Source organism: Oncorhynchus gorbuscha, unplaced genomic scaffold (genome assembly GCF_021184085.1).
Source record: "Oncorhynchus gorbuscha isolate QuinsamMale2020 ecotype Even-year unplaced genomic scaffold, OgorEven_v1.0 Un_scaffold_1471, whole genome shotgun sequence".
NCBI classification, from domain to species: domain Eukaryota; kingdom Metazoa; phylum Chordata; class Actinopteri; order Salmoniformes; family Salmonidae; genus Oncorhynchus; species Oncorhynchus gorbuscha.
Window position 1 is genome coordinate 31,253 of NW_025746241.1, and position 11,271 is coordinate 42,523.

The following is an 11,271-nucleotide window of genomic DNA, read 5'->3' on the forward strand; positions in this document are numbered from 1 at the left end:
AGGTGTCTGCTGCAGGGCTACCCTGGATCTGTGGGAAATATTCATATGGAATCATATAATCTATGCATTCACACACACAGAGACAAACACGCACGCACACGCGCACACACACACACACACACACACACACACACACACACACACACACACACACACACACACAAACAGTGCACACACACACACCTTGTATGTATCGACAGTCTGAGCAACCAGAGAAGAGACCTTTAAGAGCTGCAGCAGTGTGTCTGGGGCTGCTGAGTGTTCTCCTACTGTCTGGGATCATAGGACTGTACCTCTACTGTGAGTTCATATGTTACTGTCTGGGATCATAGGACTGTACCTCTACTGTGAGTTCATATGTTACTGTCTGGGATCATAGGACTGTACCTCTACTGTGAGTTCATATGTTACTGTCTGGGATCATAGGACTGGACTGTACCTCTACTGTGAGTTCATGTGTTACTGGCTGGGATCATAGGACTGTACCTCTACTGTGAGTTCATATGTTACTGTCTGGGATCATAGGGCTGTGAGTTCATATGTTACTGTCTGGGATCTGTGAGTTCATATGTTACTGTCTGGGATCATAGGACTGTACTCTACTGTGAGTTCATATGTTACTGTCTGGGATCATAGGACTGTACCTCTACTGTGAGTTCATCATAGGACTGTTCATTTCTTACCTTGTTAGAAATGTTGACTATTAATTTCCTGGTCTTGTAATCAGTAACTTTTTTCCTGGTCTTGTAAATGTTGATCCTTTGCAGACGACTGAGCAACTACTGTGCTGTACATCAGTGGAACGAGGAGGAGAGCCATTGGAAACACCTTCGAGGCAACAGAAAAGTAAATGAATGGTCCAAAATGGAAATGTGAAAGGAAATGGAGGATGAATTTGTTTGTGGCTTTTCCAGATAAACCAGGATGAGAAGGAAGAAAACAAGGTTGACCGCCTCCTGGTTCATTGAAATGACGTGGAAACAACGTTGATACAACCAGTTTGTGTCCAGTGGGTATCACATATAGTAAGCCCCAGACTGACTGGACGACTCTCAAGTTGAGAAGGTGGTTGACCATGGAGATGTCTGAGGACATTGTTTATGCCAATGAAGCAGTTAGAGGAAAACAAAGTGTTTCAGGGGACCATTTTTATAATAGAGGAGACGACATCTATGAAGACATTTATGAAACTCCAGACACCATCAAGTTTAATGACTTCAGAAACAAGACTGAGGATGTTAAGCCAAGGAGCAGACCAGGAGCTAACCTCTCAGGTAATGTCCACACACACACACACACACACACACACACACACACACACACACACACGCACACACACACACACACACACACACACACACACACACACACACACACACACACACAAATCTCCTTTATGTGTCCACAGAGTCTGAGCAACCAGAGAAGAGACCTTTAAGAGCTGCAGCAGTGTGTCTGGGGCTGCTGAGTGTTCTGGGATCCTACATAGGACTGTTCTCCTACTATCTGGGATCTGTACCTCTACTGTGAGTTCAAATGTTATTTTCTCGGATCATAGGACTGTACCTCTACTGTGAGTTCATATGTTACTGTCTGGGATCATAGGACTGTACCTCTACTGTGAGTTCATGTGTTACTGTCTGGGATCATAGGACTGTACCTCTACTGTGAGTTCATATGTTACTGTCTGGGATCATAGGACTGTATCTCTACTGTGAGTTCATATGTTAATTGCTTATAATCTTGTTATATGTTTTGGCTACTAAACACCTGGTGTTTTACTCAGTAACTTTCAAATGTTTTGATTCTTTCAGATGACAGAGTATATAACAACTTGACTGAGGACAGGGACCAGTTACAGACTAGTTACAACAATCTGATTGAGGAGAGGGACCAGTTACAGACTAGTTACAACAATCTGATTGAGGAGAGGGACCAGTTACAGACCCGTTACAACAATCTGACTGAGGAGAGAGACCAGTTACCGAGGGAGAGAGACCTGCTGGTTTGGAGAGCTGGTATTTATTTTTGTTCTGCACTATATATTTAATTACTCATTAATATCTAGACAAGTGAATCGTGATGTATAACATGTGGCATGTATTGCTATTATTATTGTTAGTATTAGTATTATTATTGTTACTGTTATTATTAGTGGTAGTAGTAGTAGTAGTATTGTAATAATAATAATAAGTATTATTATTGGTGCTCTTTTTAAAATGATTATTGCTATTATTATTATTTATGCTAATTTTATTATTGTTATTATTGTTAGTATCATTATTTTTTATTTTATTGTGTTGTGTTGTGAAACAGAGAGAAGCGGTTGTCCTGTTGGGTGGAGGAAGTTTGACTGCAGCTGTTACTTCCTCTCCATCGTGTCTAAAACCTGGGAGGAGAGCAGACAGGACTGTCTGAATAGAGGAGGAGACCTGGTGATCATCCAACGCAGAGAGGAACAGGTGAGATGCTCTGTTGCAGGTCCATGTTGTTTGGTTCAGTGTGTCTGAATGTTGTTAGTACATTGATTATACTCCAGAAAGATTTATAAAAATCACATTTTCTAATATAATTAAATCTGTTAGTAGTTGGATGTATTGTACCTGTTGCTGATATGGTTGTTGGTAAAATGGGTGCATCAGTAGGCTCTATCTCAAATCATTACGGTCAAAACACAAACAAATGTGTTTCCAAACACCAGCAAGAAAGTTATAATACCAGATCTATATTAGGTCATATCTACATCTAGCTGTTGTTAGCTAGTTAGCTAGCTACAGGAGGAATTAGAATGATGAAGCTTTCTTTGCAGCACATCACACAATACATTATCTTTCACATACACTTTAAAAGCAATTACGTTTTCATCTTAAAACACGTTGTATAACTCATTCTAACTAGCTAACGTTACTAGCTATACATGTTGTTGGTTTGTCATCAACATATAATCTTGGTTCTAATGTGTTGTTGTTTTAGTAAGTTACACTCTTCTTCCTATTTATGATTCGCTGACACAAGAGCTGTCAATACCTTTTCATTGGATCTGCAAACTGTCCACTTGTGTCAGTGAATCATAAAGCTAGAATTTCATAGACATTTTGGAGATCCAATGAAAAGGTATTGAGATTGAATGAAATCTGAAGTAGGGTTGGACATACTAACACAACAACACACTAGAAGTGAGAACTGTGATGTTCTCACGGTTAGCCTGTTCCCAGACATTACTAACATCTGGATGTGGGAACTCCTCTCAGGCCTGCTAAGTTAGGTTAGCTCACGGCAAACCAAAATAAAAATACAGTGCATTCAGTAAGTATTCAAACCCCTTGACTTTTCCCACATTTTGTTTGTACAGCTTTATTCTAAGATATATATATATATATATATATATATATATATATATAGTTTTTTAAATTTCCCTCATAAATTTAGATACAAGTTATTTTAGTAAATGTATAAAAGACTAAAGTGTCACGCCTTGGTCATTGTATCTTGTGTTTTTGTTATATGTTTGGGTAGGCCAGGGTGTGACATGGGTTTATATGTTGTATTTCGTATTGGGGTTTGTATTAATTGGGAGTGTGTATTAGTAGGGGTGTGTCTAGTTAGGCTTGGCTGCCTGAGGCGATTCCTATTGGAGTCAGCTGATTCTAGTTGTCTCGGATTGGGAACCGTATTTAGGTAGCTTGAGTGCGCGTTGTATTTCGTGGGTGATTGTACCTGTCTTTGTGTTAGTCACCAGATAGGCTGTAATTAGTTTCACTCGTTTGTTGTTTTTGTATTTTCAGTTATTTCATGTACCTCTTTATCTTCATTAAAAGTCATGAGTAACCTACACGCTGCATTTCGGTCTGACTCTCTTCAAACAGCAGACGAAGTTCATTACATAAAGTGAAATATCACATTTACATAAGTATTCAGACCCTTTACTTAGTACTTTGTTGAAGCACCTTTGGTAGCCTTAAGTCTTCTTGGAAATGACACTACAAGCTCGGCACACTTGTATTTGAGAAGTTTCTCTCATTCTTCTCTGCAGATCCTCTCAAGCTCTGTCAGGTTGGATGGGGATTTTTCAGGTTTCACCAGAGATGTTCGAATGGGTTCAAGTCCGGGCTCTGGCTGGGCCACTCAAGGACATTCAGAACTTGTCCCGACAAGCCACTCCTGCATTGTCTTGGCTGTATGCTTAGGGTCGTTGTCCTATTGGAAGGTGAACCTAAGCCCCAGTCAGAGGTCCTGAGCACTCTGGAGCAGGTTTTCACCAAGGATCAATGTACTTTGCTCTGTTCATCTTTCCGCGATCCTGACTAGTCTACATCCCCACAGCATGATGCTGCCACCACCATGCTTAACCTTAGGGATGGTGCCAGGTTTCCTCCAGACGTGACGCTTGGCATTCAAGCCAAAGAGTTCAATCTTGGTTTCATCAGACCAAGGAATCAAGTTTCTCATAGTCTGAGAGTCCTTTAGGTGCCTTTGGCAAACTCCAAGCATGCTGTCATGTGCCTTTTACTGAGGAGTGGCTACCGCCTGGCCACTCTACCATAAAGGCCTAATTGGTTGAGGGCTGCAGAGATGGTTTGCTTTCTGGAAGGTACTCTCATTTCCGCAGAGGAACTATGAAGCTCTGTCAGAGTCACCATCGGGTTCTTGGTCACCTCCCTGACCAAGGCCCTTCTTCCCCGATTGCTGAGTTTGGCCGGCTGCCAGCTCTAAAAAGAGTCTTGGTGGTTCCAAACTTCTTCCATTTAAGAATGATGAAGGCCACCGTGTTCTTGGGGACCTTCAATGCTGCAGACATTATTTGGTACCCTTTCCCAGATCTGTGCCTCGACACAATCCTGTCTCGGAGCTCTATGGACAATTCCTTTGACCGCATATCTTGGGTTTTGCTCTGACATTCACTGTCAACTGGTGGACCTGATATAGACAGGTGTTTCCCCTTCCAAATCATGTCCAATCAATTGAATTTACCACAGGTGGACTCCAATCAAGTTGTAAAAATATCTCAAGGATGATCAATGGAAACAGGATGCACCTGAGCTCAATTTCTAGTCTCATAGAAAGGGTTTGAATAGTTATGTAAATAAGGTATGTTTTTACATTTTTAATACATTTGCAAAAATGTCTAAAAACCTATTTTTGCTTTTACATGATGTGGTATTGTGTGCCGATTGATGAGGGGAAAAAGTAATTTAACCTCTCTAGGGGGGTGTGGGACGCTACCGTCCCACCTGGCCAACATCCAGTGAAATTGCAGAGCGCCAAATTAAAAAACAGAAATACTCATTATAAAAAAGTCATTAAACATACAAGTGTTATACATCGGTTTAAAGATGAACTTGTTAATCCAACCACAGTGTCACATTTCAAAAATACTTTACTGTGAAAGCAAACCATGCGATTATTTGAGAACAACACCCAGCAGACAAATCATTAAAAATAGTAACCAGGAGTTACAAAAGTCAGAAATAGCGATAAAATTAAATCACTTACCTTTGATGATCTTCATATGGTTACACTCACAAGACTCCCAGTTACCCAATAAATGTTTGTTTTGTTCGATTAAGTCCCTCTTTATATCCAAAAACCTCCATTTTGTTATCGTGTTTTGTTCAGTAATCCACTGTCTCAAACATCCGGTGAAATTGCAGAGCGTGAAACTCAACAAAACAGAAATTCTCATAATAAATATACATAAGTGTTATACATCAGCTTAAAGACAAACTTCTTGTTAATCCAATCACTGTGTCAGATTTCAAAAAGGCTTTACGGCGAAAGCAAACCATGCAATTATCTGAGAACAGCGTCCAGCAGACAAATCATTACAAACAGTAGCCAGCCAAGTAGAGGAGTAACAAAAGTCAGAAACAGCAATAAAATTAATCACATATCTTTGATGATCTTCGTATGGTTGCACTCCCAAGACTCCATGTTACATAATACATGTTTGTTTAGTTCGATAAAGACCCTCTTTATATTCAAAAACCCACGTTTTGTTGGTGCGTTTTGTTCAGTAATCCATTGGAACAAAGCGCGGTCACAACAGACAGACGAAAAATCTAAAAAGTACCATAAAAGTTTGTAGAAACATGTCAAACGATGTTTATAATCAATCCTCAGGTTGTTTTTGACATAAATAAATAGATCATATTTCAACCGGACAATAGCTCCGTCAATTGAAAAGGAAAAACAAGAAAGGCACGCTCCCAGTCACGTGCAGGACTCACGTCTGGAAATTTCCACTGTCCTCATTGAAAGTGGTGTTTCCTTCGCTCTTCCGTCTGTTCTTCAACTCCTGGCTGAAACCTACATCACAGCCACTGACAAAGCACATTAGTGATGGGCATTCTGAGTCTTTTCAGTGAGCCGGTTCATTTGGCTCCCAAAAGGCTCTTTGTTCCAAAACCTTAAAAATCTACCTACAACCATGAAAAAATTGCAAATCTAAAATGAAGCCCAAAAGCTTGGCCATTATGCGAGATCGTGGAATGTGTGTTGAAATGAAAAGGCTGAATGCTTGCTCACCATGGTAACCTATGCACGCATTGCGCCTTTTGCTTTTCAATGATACTCACATTTTTAATTGCACCTCGTCTTACGTTGGTTGAGCTCCCTCCATTTCATTCCATAATTATTTACAGACTGTCACACCTTGGTCATTGTATTTTGTGTTTTTGTTATATGTTTGGGTAGGCCAGGGTGTGACATGGGTTTATATGTTGTATTCGTGTTGGGGTTTGTATTATTTGGGATCGCGGCTGATTAGGGGTGTTGTTAGGCTTGGCTGCCTGAGGCGATTCTCAATCAGAGTCAGGTGCTTGTCGTTGTCTCTGATTGGGAACCGTATTTAGGCAGCCTGACTTTCGCTTTGTATTTTGTGGGTGTTTGTTCCTGTCTTTGTGTAGTATTCACCAGATAGGCTGTAATTAGTTTCACGTTCCATTCTGTTGTTTTTGTATTTAGTTTCAGTTATTTCATGTACCGCGATTCTTTCATTAAAGTCATGAGTAACCAACACGCTGCATTTCGGTCCGACTCTCTTTCTTCAACAGACAAACGCCGTTACACAGACAATGTAGTAAACTATAGCCTAATCATATTGAAGTGAATTTCCTGCCACGTGATTCTCCTCCCATGAATAGGCAGCCTACTCTATTTCATTGGGACCACACATACAGTGAGCTCCAAAAGAACAGCAACAGTGACACATTTGTTGTTTTGGCTTTGTACTCCAGCACCTTGGATTTGACATGAGACCCGTGGAATTACAGCACTTTTTGTACATAGACCCCCCATTTTAGGCAACCAAAAGTATTGGGACAAATTCTCATGTGTATTAAAGTACTAGAGACGTACATTTTTGGTCCCATATTCTTAGCCATCAGTGATTACATCAATCTTGTGACTCTACAAACCTGTTGGATGCATTTGCTGTTTGTTTTGGTTGTGTTTCAGATTATTTTGTGCCAATTGAAATGAATGGTAAAAAAATGGTAAAATGGTAAATAATGTATTGTGTCATTTTGGAGACACTTTGTAAATAAGAATAGAATATGTTTCTAAACACATCTACATTCATGTGGATGCTACCAAGATTACGGATAGTCCTGAATGAATCGTGAATAATGATGAATGAGCAAGTTACAAAGGCATAAATATCCTTCAGGACTATCCGTAATCATGTAATCACGTTATCATTAATGTAGTGTTTAGAAACATATTCTATTCTTATTTACAATAAAAGTGTCTGCAAAATGCCACAATACATTTTTTACCATTCATTTCGATTGGAGAAAGCAGAAAGACAACCTTTTCCAACTAATCTGCGGGTCTGCCGGACAAAAAAAATGCCTACACCCTCAGCATTGCCTCATCCCACCTGCAGCATGAAAAATGCCTCCGTCCGCTCCCACCTGCAGCATGAAAAATGCCTACCGCCCGCTCCCACCCGCAGCATGAAAAAAATGCCTACCGCCGCTCCCACCCTCAGCATGAAAAAATGCCTACCGCCCGCTCCCACCTGCAGCATGAAAATGCCCACACCTGCAGCATGAAAATGCCTACCGCCCGCTCCCACCTGCAGCATGAAAAATGCCTACCGCCCGCTCCCACCTGCAGCATGAAAAATGCCTACGCCCGCTCCCACCTGCAGCATGAAAAATGCCTACCCCGCCCGCTCCCACCTGCAGCATGAAAAATCCCACCCGCAGCATGAAAATGCCTACCGCCCGCTCCCACCTGCAGCATGAAAAATGCCTACCGCCCGCTCCCACCTGCAGCATGAAAAATGCCTACGCCCGCCTCCCACCTGAAAAAATGCCTACCGCCCGCTCCCACCTGCAGCATGAAAATGTCTACCGCCCGCTCCCACCTGCAGCATGAAAAATGTCTACCGCCCGCTCCCACCTGCAGCATGAAAATGCCTATGCAGCATGAAAATGCCCCGCTCCCACCTGCCCATGAAAAATGCTCCCCCACCTGCAGCATGAAAATGCCTACCGCCCGCTCCCACCTGCAGCATGAAAAATGCCATCCGCCCGCTCCCACCTGCAGCATGAAAAATGCCTATCCACCCGCAGCAAAAAATGCCTACCGCCCGCTCCCACCTGCAGCATGAAAAATGCCTACCGCCCGCTCCCACCTGCAGCATGAAAAATGCCTTCCGCCCACAATGATCTGTCGGTGCAGCTCTCTACTCAACACATCCTGTGGAATAAGCACATTCATAACTGTTTTATAACACCTCAGATTAATGTAACGTTACTAAAGGTGTCTGTACACACACTATAAAGGCATATGACATGGTTATGATGCCCATCATTCCATTTCATTTAGTAATGTGACAGAGAGGTTGGTTAATTATATAACGCCTCTATAATACCCTTTAACTGGTCATCTATAACACACTTTACACTATTTAAAATGACTTACGACAGTTTATGACACATTTTAAAATGTATGAAGGCTTAACGAATGCATGAATAAGGACACCTACAGTGAAGTGTTTTGACTCAGTTGCGACCCGTTTTGGGGTTTCAAAACATTTCTTTAAAACCTATATGATCTGTGCAGTTCTACGCAATATTCAGTTGAAGCTACACCACCAGAGAGCTAATCTAAGGTTGATTTATATGGTTTAGCCAGTTTAAAGTTGCTGTATGGTATCACATTATTGATGGGGTTTTATACTGTACATATAATGTTAAATAAACCTGAATCTGAACCGTTCATTTAGGAAATGCTCTTTTACCATTTAAACAGGACTACATAAAGACGTTGAACCTCTACCAGGTGATGTCCTGGATTGGTCTGACTGATGAAGAGAGTGAGGGTCTCTGGACGTGGGTGGACAACACACAGCTAAAAACAGCAGAGTGAGAGATGTGTCCATTTGGTCCTGAATTCAATCACGGTAGACAATAGATTTTCAGATTTGTAAACACTTCTGTAGAGTGGGCAAACGTGTTTTGTATCTTGTCTTGCCTTTGTAGGTACTGGCATCCTGATGAACCGAATGGTGGAAGAGAGGAGAACTGTGGAATGATTCAGATGAATTATGATGCCTGGAATGACACCTCGTGCTCTGCAGCGCTCCCCTGGATATGTGAGAAATATGCATATTGTTAGGTTCTAAAAGAACCTAGTAAAAGTCACGACGATTAGTTCAACTTTAACCAAGTTTATTCACCCATTGGGTCATACAATTGCATAAGACAAAGACATGGTTCCATCAATGGTAGTATATATACACCCCAATTTGGCTGAAGTCCTCCTCTCTAAACATAACTTCCTGCCTAGCAAAAAATATGTAAAGTGATGAGGGTAATAAACTATTACTTCTCCTTTAACATGACCTGACCTTCACTAATCCACAGCTCGCCACCATTACCAGTCACTGCAGTCATGTAATGTCCTCTACTCAGGACCTCCCAAATAAACCTGGCTCCTATCCAACCTTCATTGACCCAACCATATACATTCCTCCTACAGATACCCCTTAACTTCTGGTGTAGAAACCAGCTTATGGCACTCCTCATGTCTCTAGCATAACTGATGATTAACAATATTTCATGTTTAGAAATCCGAACCCATCAATATGCTTAAGAGACGCAGCTCATATAATCTATGTGTGCAAACACGGCCTACCTGAGTGATCTAGGTGAACCCATCAATATGCTTAAGAGACGCTCAGCAAACACGGCCTACCTGATGATCTAAACCCATCAATATGCTGTCATATAATCTATGCAAACAGATACATGCCAGAGTCTGGTGAAGTGGTCCAAACTCCTGACTCTAGACCACACATGCCCCCAGAGTGTGTCTACATCCTTTCTGACCCTCTCTATCTCCCAAACTTTATCTTCATCCGTTCTGTTATAAAAAAATATACAAGACATTTCCCACTGACTGTGAGAAACTCTAGCTCCTCCACTCTGAGGTAATGGAAACAGATCTCCAGACCTGTGTAGAGTAGATCAGATAGCAGTTCTCTCCAGTCCTGTGTAGAGTAGATCAGATAGCAGTTCTCTCCAGTCCTGTGTAGAGTAGATCAGATAGCAGTTCTCTCCAGACCTGTGTAGAGTAGATCAGATAGCAGTTCTCTCCAGACCTGTGTAGAGTAGATCAGATAGCAGTTCTCTCCAGTCCTGTGTAGAGTAGATCAGATAGCAGTTCTCTCCAGTCCTGTGTAGAGTAGATCAGTTAGCAGTTCTCTCCAGTCCTGTGTAGAGTAGATCAGATAGCAGTTCTCTCCAGACCTGTGTAGAGTAGATCAGATAGCAGTTCTCTCCAGTCCTGTGTAGAGTAGATCAGATAGATTCTCTCCAGTCCTGTGTAGAGTAGATCAGTTCTCTCCAGTCCTGTGTAGAGTAGATCAGATAGCAGTTCTCTCCAGTCCTGCGTAGAGTAGATCAGATAATGGTTCTCTCCAGTCCTGTGTAGAGTAGATCAGTTAATGGTTCTCTCCAGTCCTGTAGAGAACCATTAACTGATAGAAGTTCTCTCTAGTCCTGATAGACTGATAAACTGGACTGAAATAAGGTGACGATTAATATTGACTACTATTGATGTAAAATATTACTACCTCTTTAAGAGTTTATTCGGAAGATAACTGCTCTATAAATATTATTGTGGTGCCTCGACTTTCTAGTTAATTACATTGACATGATTAGCTCAATCAGGTAATATTAATTACAGAGAAGGGATTTGATAGAATAGCATGTCATATCACTTCATCCGGCATAGCCAAAGACACGACAGTACAAACAA

The 11,271-nt window shown here is 41.4% G+C and overlaps 1 protein-coding gene across 1 annotated transcript; it reads left to right on the plus strand.

Annotated features, from left to right (window-relative positions):
- The first annotated feature begins 1,075 nt into the window (after positions 1-1,075).
- On the plus strand, positions 1,076-9,941 carry LOC124022888 (CD209 antigen-like protein A). Its single transcript, XM_046337582.1, has 5 exons — positions 1,076-1,274; positions 1,815-2,018; positions 2,317-2,462; positions 9,262-9,374; positions 9,492-9,941. Exons 1-5 carry the CDS (start codon positions 1,076-1,078, stop codon positions 9,625-9,627), a joined length of 798 nt encoding a protein of 265 aa, XP_046193538.1. The 3' UTR covers positions 9,628-9,941.
- Positions 9,942-11,271: the final 1,330 nt, after the last annotated feature.